The 17,091-nt window shown below is 47.4% G+C and overlaps 1 protein-coding gene across 1 annotated transcript; it reads right to left on the reverse strand.

Moving 5' to 3' along the window:
* Positions 1 to 4,055: 4,055 nt before the first annotated feature.
* LOC119570924 (collagen alpha-2(IX) chain-like) lies at positions 4,056 to 15,708 on the reverse strand. The gene is made up of 6 exons (XM_037918467.1): positions 15,663 to 15,708; positions 14,412 to 14,523; positions 14,106 to 14,195; positions 6,957 to 7,135; positions 6,176 to 6,397; positions 4,056 to 4,225 (listed from the first exon to the last, which is right to left on the reverse strand). Exons 1-6 carry the CDS (start codon positions 15,706 to 15,708, stop codon positions 4,056 to 4,058), a joined length of 819 nt encoding a protein of 272 aa, XP_037774395.1.
* Positions 15,709 to 17,091: the final 1,383 nt, after the last annotated feature.

Here is a 17,091-nt window from a genome sequence, read left to right on the forward strand (position 1 = left end):
GTTTGCAAATTTAAATTTTCGGAAGCAAAATTTCCTTATAACATAAGGGTAAATGGGAAAAAACAGGGGGTGATAATAATTTTTTACCCAAATACCGTTTTATGTTTAAAACAGCAAATTTTTGAAATGGTGGGGACTTATACATTTTTCAGGTTATCTTGGGATCTTCGGGATGTACTATGAATTTTGGGTTTTAAAATTTTAAACTGTATTAAAAATTTTGTTTCCCCCACACAGGGGAAAATGTATTTGATCTGGGGGTGCTGTTTAACCCCCCAGTCTACATCCGGAAAAACCAAAAATGACCATTAAAAAAATTTTAAAAAATTTAAAAATCCATTAAAAATCCAGCTTTTCAAAGGGTCGTATGAGGTTGTTTTAAAAATGCCATACCACCCAAAATGATTTTTAGATGAAACCGTGAATTTTTGGGCACCCCCTTTAGAAATGAACTAAACCCAAATCTACCCCTTTTCCCCCAAAAAAAACTTTGGGAAAAAAAAGTTAAAGTTAAAATAACTAAGGGAAATTACTTGAAATAAAGGGCTACATTTTTGGTTCCATACCCCAGAAAACCCTTTCAGATATCTTTTCATGAAAAATTAAAAATTTAAATTTTATTAAAAATATATTTAAATATCCCATTTTATTTTTAATTTCTAAATGAAATTTAACTAAGACAAAAAACCCAAAAAAATCCCGTTTAAACATAAAGGGAAACCCTTTTTTTAATAGGTCCCGGAAATGCCCAAGGTTTAAAATTTCATAAAAATACCAAAATTAAATGATTTATTTCACATTTGAAAAAAAGAAAAAAAGTTTAAAACAATAAAGACAAAATTTTTAAAAAAAACCATAAATTATTTTAAAATTTGATAAAAAGAAAAAATGAAAAACCTTTGTCTACAGCTGTCTAAGTTAAAACAATTTACCCAGGGCATCAAATTTAAACAAAGGGTATGTGGTAAGGGGGTAATATTCCGGCAGTAGAAATAAACTGTTAAACACTTGACCCTACAGCCGGGGCTCTCCCCAAGTGATTGGGTTTGGGGAAAAAAAGTAAAAATTAAAGACCCCGGGCCAAAAAATCGGGACTGGGAACCAAAACCCAACCAGGTTTTTTTCTTTATTTTTTTTAAAACATTTAAAAATAGCATTGCGGGGTTTTAAAAATGCCTATTATGCCCAAAAATAAAAAAAACCTCCGTGGGGAAAATAAATGCCTTTTTTCCTGAAAACTCTGGGCAACCATTCTCTAATGGTTTTAAGGTTAAAGGGTTAAAAAACCCCAAAAAAAGGTAGACATTTAAGGGCTTTAGCAATTTTTGAATTAAAAAGGGTTTTAAGAAGGGGGTCCGTTGAATTTTTAGCCCCTTGCTATTTAAATAAACCAACGTTTCTACATCAACTAAAATTTTTAGGTGGGGGAAAAACCCCCCCAAAAAACAAAAGAAGGCCGCCACAGTTTTACGTGAGGTGCAGAGAAGTTTAAACGAGTTTTGACCCCGGTTGGGGGGGGGATCGGTAAGGTTTTGGCCCGGGTGTCAAACGCCAAAAAATTTTGGCACTGCGGGGAGGAGGGTTTTAATGGTGGACAGGAAACCCTTAAAGGGGAAGGGAGTTTACAGGAAAATAATTTTGGCAAAGTTTTGGGGGTTTTAAGGGCGACCTGGGGGAAAAAGTAGTACGTACGAATTTTTAAATTTTAAATCCCTGGGGGGGGGGCCCCGGGAAAATTCCCAGAATCTTGGATTTTTGTTATGTGGGGCAGGTTTTGGGGAGATAGTGACCCGTTCCCCGGGGCAAACCTTTAGAGTTGGATGAGGTTGCTCCCGGGAAAGAGGTTTCCCGAGAGACGTTAGGTTGGGTAATTTTTAGTGGTTTTAGGTGTTTCTGTACAGGGAAAAAAAGGGAGGTACCGGGGGAAAAAGACTTTGCCACTTGTTTTTTAAAAACATTAGGAAGAGAAGGGGTGTTGCCAGAGTAAGGGAGCTTTGGGGGGATCCCCAAAAAACGGTCCCCTTTGGCCTTTGGTAAATAGAGTATCTAAGGGTATTTTTTAGGAGGGGGAGTAGAAAACGGGCTTTGGAAAGGGGGTAGGGGTTTAGGGAGGATATTATTGGGAGGTCCCCAATAAGGGGTGTAAATTAGTAAAAAGGGAAGATGGGTAGGGGATGAAGAAGGGGGGGGGGTAAGGGGATACAGGGGGAGCATGTTTGGGGGGATAGGAATTTTTCCTGAAGGAGTGGACTTAGGGGGAAACGTACTAGTAGGAAAGAAGGAGGGGGTGTAGTTTCAGTGTTCCCGAAAAAGTGGTAAAGGGGACCTGTGGTCAGGGAACGTGGGAGGGAGTTTTTTTTTGGTGGGGGTATTTGTGTTTGGGGGCAAGGCCCCCTTGCCCTACAAAGTAAATACAAGGTTTTGGGTGTGTGGTGTGGTGTGTGTGTGTGTGTGTGGAGTTGGTGTTGTGGTGTGTGTGTGGGGTGGGGGTGGTGTAAGTACGGTGTGTGGTGTTTGTGTGTTTTGTGGTGAGTGTGGGGTTGGGGTGGGGGTGGTTTGGGGGTGTGTGGTGTTTTGTGTGTGTGGTGTGGTGTTTTTTTTGGGGGTGTGTGGGCAGTGTTGTGCACGTGGTGGTGTGTGGTTTTGGTTTTGGTGGGTGGTGTGGGTGTTGTGGGGGTGTGTGTGGGTGGGGTGGTGTTGGTGTGTGGGTTTTGGGGTGTGGGTGTGTGTTTTGCGTGCGGGGGCGTGGGGTGCGTGTGGGGTTTTTGTGGGGAAATATTGGGGGTGTGGGTTTGGGGGTGGTGTGGGGGGGGTGGGTTTGGGGTGGAAAAATATAATTAAAATATACAATTAAAATAATATATACACTTTATAATATACACCCCATATAATATACACCCCCCTTTTTTTGTGTAAAAATAATTTTATATATTAAAAAAATATAACCCCTATATATATAATAAAAAAAATAATATTATATGGGATTATAGAATATTTTATACAAATATATGGTAAAAATTATATATTTTAAAAAATTATTATTTTTAAAAAATTGGGAAAAATAAAATATATATACAAATGTGTTTAAAAATTATTACCCCTTTTAAAAAATATATATATATATATAATATTAAAATATATATATATATACATATACAAAAACATGTGGGGGGGGATAATATATTAAAATATATAATTTTATAAAAAATTATGACCTATACTATAATAATATAAGATACTTTTATTATGGGGGGGGGGTAAGGGGGGTTTATATATATACAAAATAACCCCCAAATACTATATAATAATAAATTTTAGAATTTTAATTCCCCATATAAGGGGGTTTTTATTTATTAATAATAATTAAAACCATATTATAAAAATTTTAAAATATATAACCTATATAATATATTAAAAATTTTAAAATATAAAACCCCAACTATAATTTCTTTTCATAAAAAACTTAAAATTCTTTTTTAATCATTTTTTTAAACTAATATACAAACCCCCCCCCCTTTTGGGTCCCCCCCCTTCCCAAAAATAATTTTGGGTTATGATGGTTAAAACCCCCCGGGGGGCCCCACCCCTTGGGATTGGTTTTTACAAGGGCCCCTCCTCTTTAACCTTTTTCCCCCCCCCTTTTGTTTGGGCCCCCCCGGGTTAAAAATTTCCCGCTGTTTTCCCCCTTTAAAGGGGTTGGAAAAGGGATTTGCCCACCCGCCAAAAGAAAGTACCGATAAAAGAGAAAATGTTTTGGGGTTTTTTGTCAATTTCCTGCGCTTGTTTTGAGGTTGGTTAAAGGAGGTTAAAAAAAGGGGCTCTTTTCTGGGCTGGCCTTGTTTTGAGGGGGGGGGGTTGGATTAGTTTTTAAGTGGGCCAAAAGGGAAATTTTGGGGGTGAAAGGGTTGGGGGGTGGGGGTGGGGGTTGTTTTTTGAAGGTTTTGCGTTTGGGGAGAAAAGGGTTGGAAACCGCAAATGGGGTTTTGGGGTTTTTCCGTTTGGGGGGCGGTGGCCGGGCGCGTTGTTTCCCCGGGGCCCCCCCTGGCTTTTGTGGGTTAAAAGGGGCCCCCTTCAAAGGGGGTGGGTCCGTTGGTGCCCATGTGGCCCGGGGAACCGGGGTTTCCCGCTTGGGGGGCGGTCTCCCCGCTGGTCCCCGGTTGGGTTGCCGGAGGTTTGGGTTTAAGGTCCTTTTTCGGGGCTTGCCCCCGGCCCTCGTTTTCCCGGTCTTAAAATGGGGTTTCCGTGGGGGTCGGCCCCCGGGGGGTTTTGGGGGGGCTGGGGGCCCCCCCCGGGGTTTTTGCCTTCTTTGCCGGGGTTCCCCCGGTGGGCCCCGCCCTTTTTTGGTTTTTTGGGTTTTTTTTGGCCGGTGGCCCCCCCTTTGGCCTTTCCCCCCCGGGGGGTTGGGGGGGGTTGGCTTTTTGGGGTAATGAGTTCCCGGGGGTCCCCCCGAAAATTGCCCGGGGTGTTTTTGGGCCCCCGGGGCTCCTTTTTATGGCCTGGATTTGGGGCCCCGGGACCGGGGCGAGGTTGGGATTCTGCCCAAAACCCCGCACCCGGGGGGGATTTGGGCCATGGAAAATCCCGGCCCCCGGGTGGGGTGGGGGCCCCTGGTCCAAAGGAAAAGTGTGGGGCCGTAGGGGGGTTTTTTTTGGGGGGGGTCGGGGGGCCCGGGAGGGGCAAATTTTTTTGGGGGGGGGTTTGCCTTGGGGGGCGGGCTGGCCCCCGGGGGGAGGGTTTGGGATGGGGGGGGGGGGGGGGGGTTTCCCCCGGGGGGGGGGGGTGGGGTTGTGGCGGGTCCGGGAGGGGTTGGGGGTTTTTTGGTTTGTGTGGGGGGCCCCGGTGGGGCCCCAAGCCCGGGGGGGGGTTTCCCCGGGCGAGTGGGGGGTTTCCCCGTTCCGGCGGGGGTTTCCCGGGGGGTCGGCCGGGGCCTTGTCCCGGGGCCCCTTTTGGGGGTTAAAGGGGGCCCCCCGGGGTGGGGCGGGGTAGGCCCCTTTCCGGGGGGGGTTGTCCCCCTGGGGTGGGGGGTTTTTCGCTTGGGGGCCCCTGGTTTTTGGTGTTTTGTTCGGCGGGGGGAGCTTTTTTTTATGGTCGGATGGTTGGGCCCCTGCCTTTGGGGTTTCCCCCCCCCCTGGGCCCTTTCCCAGGCCGGGGGGAGGGGTGGGGGGGTTGCCCCGGGGGGGGGGGGCCCTCCCGTTTTCGCGGGGGTTTCCGGGGCCCGTTTGGGTGGGCCCCCCCGGAAGCCCCCCGGTTTTGGCCCCGGGATCTGGTGGCTTTCCTTGAAAACCCTTTGGGGGCCTTGGTCGGGCTGGGCCCCCGGGGGCGGTTAAAAATCCCCTTTTTCTTGCTGCCGGGCCCCCCGGTGGTTCCCCCTGCGCCCCCTCCCCCCGCCGCCCGGTTTGGTTCCTTTCGCCCCGCCTGTGGGGGGCCCCCCCCCTTGGGGGCCCCCCCGATGGGGTGCGGCGGCCCGCCCCGGCCCCGGCCTTGGGGGGGCCCCGGCCTTTTTGAAAACCCCCCGTTTTCCCCTTTTCCCTGGGGCCCTTTTTTGGGTTGGTACCCGGGGGGTCGTTCATCTGTTTTCTAGCCCCACAAAAAAATGTGTGGGGGCCCGGCCCTTTCCCTGCGGTCCCAATTTTTCCCCTGGCCCGGGGTCGTTTGTTTGGCCCCCCGGCCCCGCCTCCGGGGGGCGGCCTTGGTTCCCCTCCCCCAAACCCTTTTCCCCGGGGGGTCCCCGCCCCTTTTGTTGGGCCCCCGCCGTGTTGCGCGGGGGGCGCTCGTCTGGGGGGTCCCCCCTTTCCTTTGGTTTCCGGCGGGGGTGGCTCTCGCCCCCCTTGGGGCAAAATTTCCCCCGTCAAAATGGGGTTTTACCCTTTTTAAACCGGGGGGGATCCGGGGGGAAAAGGGGTTGCCGGCGCCTCCCTGTGTCCCCCGGGCCTTTATGAGTTTCCCGGGCCCCATGCCCCGGGGCCGTTGGTTCCGCGGAAAAACCCTGGGGCCCGGGCCCTCCGGGATGGGGCCCGGCCTTTGGGGGTCCGTTTTTTTTGGGGGGTTTCGGGCGGTGGAAGCGGGTTTAAAAACCCCCGGGCCCGGCCGCCCCCCTTTCCCCCCTTTTTGCGCTTGGGGGGGTCGCCCCGAGGGTTTCCGAATTGGGGCCGGGGGGGCGGGGGGGCCGGTTTGCCGGTGTTAGCCTTTCCCCGGCCCCGGGCCCCCTTTGGTGTGTGGGTGTCAAATTTCTGCTCCCTTTCGCCCGCTTCGGGTTTCCCCTTTTGGTTGTAAGACCGGGTAGGCAGTGCTCCCCTTTTAAAAGTGGACCCATAACGTTTGGCGCCCTCTTGAGCGCCAACTGTTCCCGGGTTTTCACGTTTTTCCCCCCGGGCTTTCGTGCCTTTCCGGCCTTCCCCTGGAAAAACCTTGGGGTTTTGGTTTTTAGGGGGCCGGGGGGAAAGCTTTTGCAGCTCTTAAAACCCGAGTGTCCCCCCCTAAATTTTGAAAAGGAGGGGAAAGGATGGCCGGGGGATGCAAAAGCAGAGAGTGAAGTGCCCAAACCCCCCGTTCCCCGTCCCCCTTTCCACACCCCCGGTGGGGGCGGGGGGGGCCGTTGAAGTAGGAGAAAAAAAGGAACTGGAAAGTGGACATAGGGAAAGTGGTCTAAGACTGACCAGGGAAAAACAAAAAGAAGGGAAGGGGGGCCTAGAAGGGCAAAGCAGGAAAAAGATTCGGGGCGTTTCCAAGTGTGGGGGGTTTTTTTTGGGGGGTTTCCCCCGGCAGCTTGTGGGCGGAAGCCCCTTTCCCCAGAAAAGGCCCTGGGGGTTTGGTGTAAACCCCTCCGCCTTTTCCCCCCCCCCCCAAAACCTGGCGGCAGTTTAAAATCACCAAATATGGGAAAGGGGGTTGAAGTTGGGGGAAAAAAGATTTTTAAAAACCCCAAAGAAACAAGGGGTGGGAAAGGGGGGAAGTACCTGACCCCCTTGGGCCCAAAATGGGGTCCCCGGATAACTTTCCCGGGCCTTTGGGTTTCCCGGGGGGTGGGCCGTGTTTTTTGATCCCCTTTTTGGTGGACCTTAAAGGGAAATGTTTGGGGCCGAGGACCCAAAATTGACCCCAAACCCGGGGTTTGGGGATGTTGTCCCGCAAGGCTCTGAAGGGAAAAATAGTGGGGGTTAAAAGAAACAAAGGGGTTGACGAAGGTTTGGTCCCCCCGTGGGAGCCCGGGAAAACCCCCCAAAAATTTCCCAAAGAAGGATAGTATTTTCTTTACTGAATAGTTTTATTGTTTGGGGGCTTTTGAGGGGGGAAACCAATCCAGGGTGGGAAAAGCCTGAGAAGGGTTGAGGGGGAGAGGTGGGGAGTTTTTTGTTCTACTAGGGGGGTCTTAGGAGAGGGGGGTTGGGAAGGGGATTCCCCGCCCTACGGGATTCCCTATTTCCCGGATGGAGTGGAAGGGATAGAGGGGAGGGGGGGAGGGTTTTAAAGTTTGGGGGGGGTTGGGGTTGGGGGGGGTTTGGGCGGGGTTTGGGGGGGGGAAAAAGGAATTTTGGGGTTGGGGGGATAACGTTGGAGGGGATGGAAAACAGCCCCCTTTGTGTTTTTTGGAAAGGAGCAGGAGTTGATTGGAGGGTTGTGTCAAATTTTCATTTGGTAAAATTTTAATATTTCAATTTTTTCCCCGAGGGGTTTTTTGGGGAGTTTTGGGGCCAAAAAAATTTCTTAGTGAGGGGGGGAAAAGGGGACCCCCGGGGTTTTAAGCCAAAGGGGCCCAAAAGGGAAAATGGAATTTATTGGGGGGTATGGGAAAGATGGGGGTGGGAACCCCTGTTCTGTTCCCGTTAAGGGTTGTGCGGGAGGGGGGGAAGGTTTCCCTTTTGGTTTGGGGAGAAGGATCTTAAATAGGGTTTTAGTGTTTAATTTTGGAGGCAAAAAGAGCGAATGGGGAAGGGAGGAGGTAGAAAAAGGGGGGTTTGGGTAGGGGGGGGGGTTTTGGAAATTGGTAGAGGGGCAGTAAAAGCGAGTAAGGGTAAGAGGAAACCGCGACGTGCTTTTGTCCTTTTTCCAGTAGGGGGAGTCCCCGGTTTTAACTGAGATTGTACCTAGACCAAATTTTTAGGGGGAAAGCCCCATAAAATAATTAAGGGGGCCCGCCACAAATTTGGGAAATGGGTGATTTTGGGAGGGCAGTTGGGTCGGGTATGGGCCCGGTTGGGCACTAGGGGCCCAAATTGGGTGTGGGAAAGGAAAAGTTTGGGGGGGGGGGTCCTTGGACGCCCAAAAGTTTTTTCCCCTGAGTGGGAGGAGGTTTGGGTTTACGAAAGGGGGGATTCCTTCCTTTTGTAGACGTAAAGGGAAGGTATTTGGGGAAGGGAATTTTTGGGTTGGGAGTGGTTTTTCGAGACCCCTTTGGGGGGGAAAGGGAGTAGCATTGCAATGATGTTGAAAAATAGGGCTGGGGAGACAGGAAATGGATTTTTCTCCACCCAAAACTGACCAATCTTTTTTAAAAGATTGGGCAATTTTTGGGGGGATTTAAACGTTCTGGTGCAAAAATTGAGGGTTTGGGGGGGTTTTGCAAGGATGGGGACCTAAGGGGTGTTTTGGGTTTTGTAATGCTTATAGCTTGGTTTTCGGAGGGAAATGTGCCTAAAAGGGGATGCGGGGGCGGGGTTTCGGACGGGAAAAAGAAATTTGCCTACCCGTTTTGGGGACATTTTTGGAAAAAGAAGGGGGGTGCAGGGGTAGGGGAGCTGGGGAGGGATCACGAAAAACCGGGGCCCCTTGGGGTGCGGGGTTGGGGGAGGGATTCAAAATTTTTTAAGGGGGTAGGGGGGTAGTAGAAGGGGCCCTGGGGAAGGGGGTTTTGGGGTGGGGGTTTAGGGGGGGTAGTGTTATGGGGAGGGGGCAATAAGGTGTTTAAAGGTTTAATAAGGGAGGGGGGGGTGATGTGGGAGGTTTGTGGGGGTTTTTGGGGGTGGGGTTGGGGTTTCCGGGGGAGTGAAATTTTTCCTAAGGGTTTTATTGTGGCTTTCTGTGCAGTAGGATTGATTGGGGGGTGTTTAGCCCTTTTTCCCGGGGCCGGGGGTCAAAGGAGAGGGCCCGGGGTTTAGGGGAAAGGGGGGGTTTACCCCGTTGGGGGTTTTTGATAAAGGGGGCGAGCCCCATTTCCCCAAATTTAGTGGGTAAGTTTTTATTACGGCCAGGGGAAGCCGGATTTTTGGGTAAAAAAACGCTCCCCCCATTGGGGTCCCCCCCAGGGGGTAAAGGGTTTGTAAACAAAAAGGGGGAAAGCCGTGCCCAGGGGTCCCCAGGCCGTTTAGGGGCTGGCACCCAAAGGGCAGCCTTTTATCCTGTTCAGCAGGTTACACCTTAGGAGGGGGATAGCAGAAAAGGGTTTTGGGGAAGGGACAGGGAAAAGGGAAAAAGGGGGGAAGGAAAATAAAGACCATGCAAAATTTTTGAGGGCGGGCTGAGTCCCCTAAGCCCCCCCCGACAGCAACGGGGGGGGGGGATTGGGGGGGTTTTTTGGGAAAAAAGGCAGGGAAAATACACAAAGAAAATCAGGGATTTCACATTTTTTTTTTTTATTTCCTTGGGAAGAAAAAAGTTTTTGAAATGTTTTAGGGAACCCGTCCGTCACGGGGAATTCCCCTTTTTTGGAAAAAAGAAAAAAAGGGCTTTAAGACGGGTGGAGGAGGCAGAATGAGATTTTACTGATAATTTTTCTTTTTTTTTAGAATGGGGGTTTAATTGAAAACATGTCTTTAATTTTTTAATTCTAACAACCCGGGCCCAATTGCGTGGGAAATGCCAATGGATTTTTTTCTTTTTTTTTCTTTTTGAAAAGTCTCTGACAAGGGGGTCGCTAGTGTTTGGCCCCAAAGGAAACAGTGGTTTGACCCTTGTGCCCTTCCTTTATTTTTTACCCTAACTTGGGGTTTTGGGAAAAAGCAATTTTTCTAAGCTTTTCCAATTTAAAGATAACCCAAACCCCCAATTTTTTAAAAAAGGAACAACCCTTTTTAAAACCCCCCCCAGAAACCCCCTAAAACGAAGTCTGTGCCAAAGAGCTACCCGGAGCCCGGGGGCCTCGGGCCCCCTAGGTATTGGGGGTTTGAGTTCCCCAAAGGGAAAAGAAAAAAGTAAAACCCGTAATTACAGATTTATATATGCTTTTCCCCCACCTTTAGGCCCCCGGCCCAAAGGGGACACGAAGCACAGTAGGCGGTTATCGCAGAACCCATCAGACCCCAAACACCTCTTTTTACCCAGGGGAGCCCCGTGGGTTTTAACCCCCCGGGGAGGGGGGCCCGTAGTTGGGGGGTCCCTTTTGGGGGCACCTTTTTTTTTTCTAAATTTTTTACCCTTAATGTACACCCTTTCCTTGAGGCCTGCCCCAATCCTCGTGAATCCCCTATTTGTTTGGGGGGTGGGGCATCCCCAATTTTCCCCCTTCGCCCAGGAAGCGGCCCCCTAAAAGGAAAAGGGCCCCCAAAACCCTTTTGGGCCCCCGTGGTAATGGGAAGGGAACCCGGGGTTCCCCAAGGGGGGGGGGGGGGGTAAGAACAGAAAACTGCCTTACCTTACTAAATTTCCTTAGGACCAAAAAAAGGAAAAAAATTTTTAACAAAAGGGGCGGAAATGGTTTCCATAAAACCCGGAGAAAAATAACCGGCTAACCCCTTTTCTCCTCAAGGAGGACCCCCTCATGAACTAAGCAAATTTTGAAACCCGGAAAAATGGAAAACCCCTAATAAGACAAACCTAGAAGACCTCTTTTTAAAAACCTACCCAGAATGCAAGGGTTCGCGATTTAAAATGGGTGAATGAAAAAACAATTTTTCTTTGAATGTTTAACCCCATACCAAAAAAGGGCCCGATGGTCAAGTGGCCCCGGGGATTTTTTTTTTGTCCAAAAAAAGCGAGATGGAAGCCACCTTGTTTAAAGGGGGAATAAATCCAAATTTAAAGGGTTTTTAAGCGACGCAAAATTTATGATTTTTGAGTTAAAATAAACCCTTTACGGCCCAGACACCGGAAGGGGGTAAAATTTTCAAAAAGGAATTTTTGGGGCGGGTGGAAGAAAAATTGGGAAAATTTTTGAGAGAAGGAGGGCCAAAAAAAAAGTTGGGGTTTATTGTAGACCAAGAAGAGGGAAAAGTACCCAACGAAAACCCGGGTGGTTTTTTCCTTGGCCCTTTAAAAAAATCCCACCCGATGTCCAAAAGGCGGTTATGAGATTTTTCTGCATAATTTTTTTTTTTTTTAGAATGGGGTTAATTGAAACAGTCCTTGAATTGTTATTAATTCTAACAATCTTGGCCCAATGTCGCTGGGAAAATGCCAATCTCATTTTTTTCTTTCTTTCTTTCTTTGTGAAATGTCTCGCACATAGACGGCTTGCTAGTGCTTAGCCACAAAGGAGTCAGTTGGTAGACCTTGTGCCCTTACCTGATTTCACCGTAACTTGAATTTGTGGGAAAAGCATTTATTTTACTAATGCTATCAATAATGATATTACCCATTCGTGAACCTTTGATGAGGAACCACCTTGTATAAACGCAGAAGCAATAAATACGAAGTTTGTGCCAAAAGAGCTACCCTGGAGCCCGGGCCTCTCGTCTCGCTAGGTATTGTTGTTTCTGAGTTCTAAGTAACTTGAAATAAAGTAAAATCCTGTAATTACAGATCATTATCATGCTTTGCCAGCACCTTCAGTGCTCTTGTTTGCAGGTGGGCACGAAGCTACAGTAGGCGTAGTCAGCACCCCACCTCAGACCCGCAGCTCTCTTCACACCAGGGTAGCCCTTGTGGGCTTGACCCTGGGTAGGGAGGCCCAGTAGTCTGGGGCGTCCTTTGGGCGCACTTTTTCTTTTCTAAATTTTTCACCTTAATGTAACTTTCCTGAGCCTGCCGGAGTCCTCGTGAACTCCCCTATTCGCTTGGGGGTGTGGCATCGAATTACCGTCCTTCGCCTAGCAAGTTCGGCGGTAAGGAAGTGTCCCACACATAACTTGAGCCCTCTGTGGTACTGGAGAACGCAACCCGGCTTCCACTGGGGGGTGGGGGGTAGAGAACAGAAAAATGCCTTACTCCCCTTAGCTAATTGCTCTTAGGACAACAGGACACATAATTTGAGACAAGGGGTCGGACCTGGTCCGATACCCAGGATGAATGATACCCCGGCTACCCCTTCTCCTCCTCAGGAGGACCACTCATGACCACTCTACGACAAATTCGACCCTGAACAATGGAACCCCTACTAATGACAAACCTAGAAGACCTCTTTTCAAAAACCCTACCGAGGAAATGCAAGGTTCGCGATTGTAAAATGCGTGAATGAAAATCAATCTCTTTTGAATGTGAACCCCTTTATCATCAAAAAGGTCCTTGATGGTCAAGTGGACGTGATTTTGATTTTGTCAAAAATTGCGAGATGGAAGCCACCTTGTTAAAGTACAATATAACTCCCAAATTAAGGATTTACTTAAGCTGACGCAAATTCATGATCTTCGAGTTAAAGTAACTATTCCTACTGGCCCAGACACCTGTAAGGGAGTAATCTTTCATAGGGATTTGAGGACGATGGAAGAAAGTGAAATTCTTGGAGAGCATGGGGGGCCAAAAATGGGGGGAACTTCATTGTATGTACCAAGAAGGAGGGGAAATGTACAAAACAAAAAATTTGGACTTTTGTTTTTTACCTTTGCTTTAAAAAAAATCCCACAGTATGTCAACGCCCGGTTATGAGATTTTTCCCTGCAAAAATTTTTTCCTTTTTTTTAGAAGGGGGTTTTAATTAAAACATGCCCTTTGAATTGTTTTTAAATTCTAACAATTTTGGGCCCCAAATGTCGCGGGAAAACCCAAATTCTTTTTTTTTTCTTTCTTTTTTCTTTGTGAAATGTCTTGCACATAGAGGGCCCTCTCTAGTGCTTGCCCAAAGGAGCCCAGTTGGTAGACCTTGTGCCCTTAACCTGATTTCCCCGGGAACTTGAATTTGGGGGAAAACCCTTTATTTTTACTAATGCTATAAAATAATGAATTACCCATTCGTAAACCCTTTGATAGGCACCCCTTGTATAAAGCAAAAGCAATAAATACAAGTTTTGTGCCAAAAGAGCTACCCTGGACCCCGGGGGGCCCCTCTGTCTCGCAAAGGTTTTGTTGTTTTTTGAGTTCAAAAAGTAACTTGAAATAAAGTAAAATCCTGAAATTTAACATCTTTACCCTGCTTTGCCAGCACCTTCAGTGCTCTTTTTTTGGGCAGGGACACGAAGCACAGTAGGCTTTAGTCAGCCCCCCACCTCAGCCCCGCACTCTTTCTTACACCGGGGGAAACCCCTTGTGGGTTTTGACCCCGGGGTAGGGGGGGGCCCATTAGTTGGGGGGCCCTTTTTGGGGCGCACTTTTTTTTTTTCAAATTTTTCCCCCCCCCTTAATGAAACTTTCCTGAGCCTCCCGGGAGTTCCCCCGTGAACTCCCGTTTTGCTTGGGGGGGGGGCCCAATTGGTTTCCCGGGCCCTTTTCGCCTAGGCTTTTTCCCGGGGGAAAAAGGGGAAGTGCCCCACAAAAATTTGACCCTCTGTGGTACTGGGGGGAATGAAAACCGGGCCCTTCCCTGGGGGGGGGGGGGGTTTAGAAAAACAGAAAACTCCCCTTACTCTCTTGGCTTTTGGGCTCTTAGGAAAAACAGGACAAAAATTTTGAGAAAAAAGGGGCCCGGACCTGGTCCGATCCCCCAAGATGAATGATACCCCGGTTTACCCCTTTTTCCTCCCAAGGGGACCACTCTGCCCCTCTACGCAAATTCGACCCTGAAAAAATTGGCCCCCCCTCTAATGAAAAACCTAAAAGCCTTTTTTCCCCAAACCCTAGGGGAGAAGAAGGTTTCGCGATTGTAAAATGGGGGAAAAATAAAAATCAATTTTCTTTTGAATGTAAACCCCCTTTTATCATAAAAAGGGCCCTTGTTTGGTAAAGGGGAGGGTTTAAATTTTGTTTTTGTAAAAAAATTTGCGAGAGGAAGCCACCTTTTTAAAGCCAATATAACTCCCAAATTAAGGATTTACTAAGCTGACGAAAATTTGATCTTCGAGTTAAAGAACCCAAATTCCTACTGGCCCGGGACCCCTGTGGGGGGTAATCTTTCATAGGGATTTGGGGGACGAGGGAAAAAAGTGAAATTCTTGAGAGCATGGGGACCAAGACTAGGGGAAACTTAAGGAAATGCCCAAGGGGAAATGGGAATGAACGAACGAAAACTAAACTGTTTTTTTTACCTTTGCTTTAAATAAAACCCAAACAGTTTTTCAACGCCCGGTTAAAAACTGTCCAAAACCCAAATGCATTGTAATAGATGCCCAAAAAATTGACAAAAACCCTCTTTAAAGGATGTATTGAAAAAGACAAGTAAATTTTTTTGCCGGAAATGTCTGAAGCCCAGGGACCCATCACATGTACTACCCCAATTTCCAAATGGGGAAAAAACTGTGGGGGGCCCCCCTTTCAGCCCGGGAGCTGCTGGGGTGCAGCATCCTAAAGGGAGCGAGACTAGCATATTGAAAAAGCATGTTATTTTATACTGAAGCAAAGAGGAAAGGGGAAAATTTTTCCACAAAAACCCGATACTTCCTTCTGCAGCAGAAAACAAAACACCTCTAGTGCAAGTGATGCGCCCAACAGCTTGCAGCTTAGGAATAAAGAAATTGCTGAATTTAAAAAAAACAAACCGTTAAAAAAACCTAAACTTTAAAAGTTTTAAAATTGGGGACAAAAATTGGTGTCAATGACTGCATAAAAACCCAGCTAAACATATAAGGAGGTGATCCGAATAAACAGCCCGGTGCGACCCTTTTCGTCCGGGGCCCAACCCCTGGGGAGGACTTCGTCTGGCTCGCGATCGGTTTTTCAAAGGAGAGGCAGATCGCAATCGGGCCCATCGTCCCCCTCGCCGGGGAGGTGAAGGACATGGGGCTTCGGGGGGGGAAGCGGGGAGGGAGGGGGGGCCCCTTTTTTTTCCCCCTCCCAAAAAAAGGAAAAAAAAAAACTGGTGGAAAAGGCATTTCCCAAAACCCCAAAAAACCCGAAATCTTCGTTTCACCCATTTTTACAATGGAACTGCCAAAAGCCCTTAGACCCTAAAGTAAAGGCCCTTAAATTATTAGCCCCCGGCCTATGCCCCCGATATTATATTTTTCCCCAAAAGAAATGCTTTTTAAACACACCTCGTCTCTGAAAAAAAAAAAACGGCCCTTTTCCCCTGAGGAATAAAGGATCGGGGAGGGTAGGGGTGGGGGGGGAAAGTCCCCATGTACATCCACCAAAGCCCCCCTTTTTTACAGAAGTGACAATTTGTTTCCCTATTTTGGAGTTTGTCCCAGCAAATTTAAAAATTAAGGGGAAAGTTTTGGGTTATAGGTTCATTTATTGTCCACATGATACAGGAAAACCCTTATGAGAGCTTTTTGCTCTTCAGGAACGTTCCATAAAATAAAGAAATTTTAACCCTGTTTTTAAATACTCATCATACTTTTGTGGGGTTCCCTGCGGAGTGGATTGGTAGAGGTGGGGCAAGTAGTTAATTTGATTAATGATTCTGATCTGGTCCTTCGGATGAGGGTAGTCCGCCCGGGGTTGGGGACGATAATCCCGGTTTTTTTAGCTTTATTGATTACCCTGGTCCCCTTCTAAATGGGAACCAAGGGGCCTTTGGCACACCATTGACGCCCTCGCGGGAAGCGATATCTTCCTTTTTTGATTAATTTCATGGGACCCCAGTAAAGAACGGTTTCAGCACCTAAATTTAACGTAAAAAGAGCAAAACGGGGTTTCCGCCTTCAAAAGGGGGCGTCAAGCTAAACTTTTTGGAAAAAACCATTGATAAAAAATTTAAAAAAATTTTCAAAATTGGGGGGAATATAGAAGAAAGCACTGCTACCCAAATTCCCAAAAAAACTTCGACAGATACTTTAAAGCATAGATTTCCAGGGGGACACCAGTTGCCGCAGGGCGCTGTCCCGACCCCCAAAAAAGGGCATACGGGTTTTTTTTCAAAAAAAAAACATCACAAATGAGAACTTTTGAAATTACAAACAAGCAAGAGCTAGGGCTGGGTATTTTTAAATAAGAAAAAACAAAAAGAGACTCCTGCGGAGTTTTGTCTTACAATTAACAGCAATAAAAAAACACAGGGGTTTGATCCACTATTAAAAAAATTAAAAAGAAAAAAAACATCTTTCAAATTAACAATAAAAATTAAAGGGGGGTAACAATTTAGATTCACCTAAAATTTTCTCGGCGTTCTCTCAAAAAGCAGCTCAGAAAATTACCACCCCCGCCTTCCTAAACCACCCAAGGAAGGGGCCCCTGAGCGAAAGGGCTATTCCCCTTTCCCGGGAGGAGAGATTTTGGTTTAAACAATAAAGATCTAACAAGGGGATGAGCTTTTCCACCCCCTAGAAGCCTGTAAGGAAACACCCCCGGGCCCCGATGAGATTCGATATAAAATGTAAAGCTTTTAACCCTGATTAAGTTCCCTAAAAAGTGTAAAATTTAAAAATTTGAAAAACCCCAAAATTTTCCCAAAACCCCATGGCACTTCGCTAACACCATTCCCATATTGAAAGGAGGGGGTAACCCCAGCCTTCCCTCTCCTACCCCCCAAATTGTTTATGCAAGGTAAATGGAACGAATTGTTAACAGTAGGCTTTTTGCTTTTTTTAAATTTCCGAAAATTTACTATTTTGGCCCGAGCATTGGGGTTTCCCGAAAGGGGGACCCCCAAACTCTCGATCAGCTAGAAAAGCTGGACAGTCATTTTTAAAGAGGAAATTTGGGCCAAAAAAAGTTTTTTTGTTTTCAGTTTTTTTTGATATAGGAAAAGCGTACGACATGAAAAAGGGGGTTTTGGCCTACTCAGAAAACTTTATTTCTTTTGGACAAGGGAAATGTCCCTTTTCACAACATTATTCTATGTATGATTAATGACTTTACCAGCTCCTCCTCAGAAATCTTTAAAAACTCACTGTACCCCTGATGGGTAGTGCTTATGGGGATTCCAGCAATAATGCAGAAATTTTCAGCAAATCGGGAAACCCAATTGGC

The sequence above is a fragment of the Penaeus monodon genome, unplaced genomic scaffold (genome assembly GCF_015228065.2).
Source record: "Penaeus monodon isolate SGIC_2016 unplaced genomic scaffold, NSTDA_Pmon_1 PmonScaffold_4438, whole genome shotgun sequence".
Classification (NCBI taxonomy): domain Eukaryota; kingdom Metazoa; phylum Arthropoda; class Malacostraca; order Decapoda; family Penaeidae; genus Penaeus; species Penaeus monodon.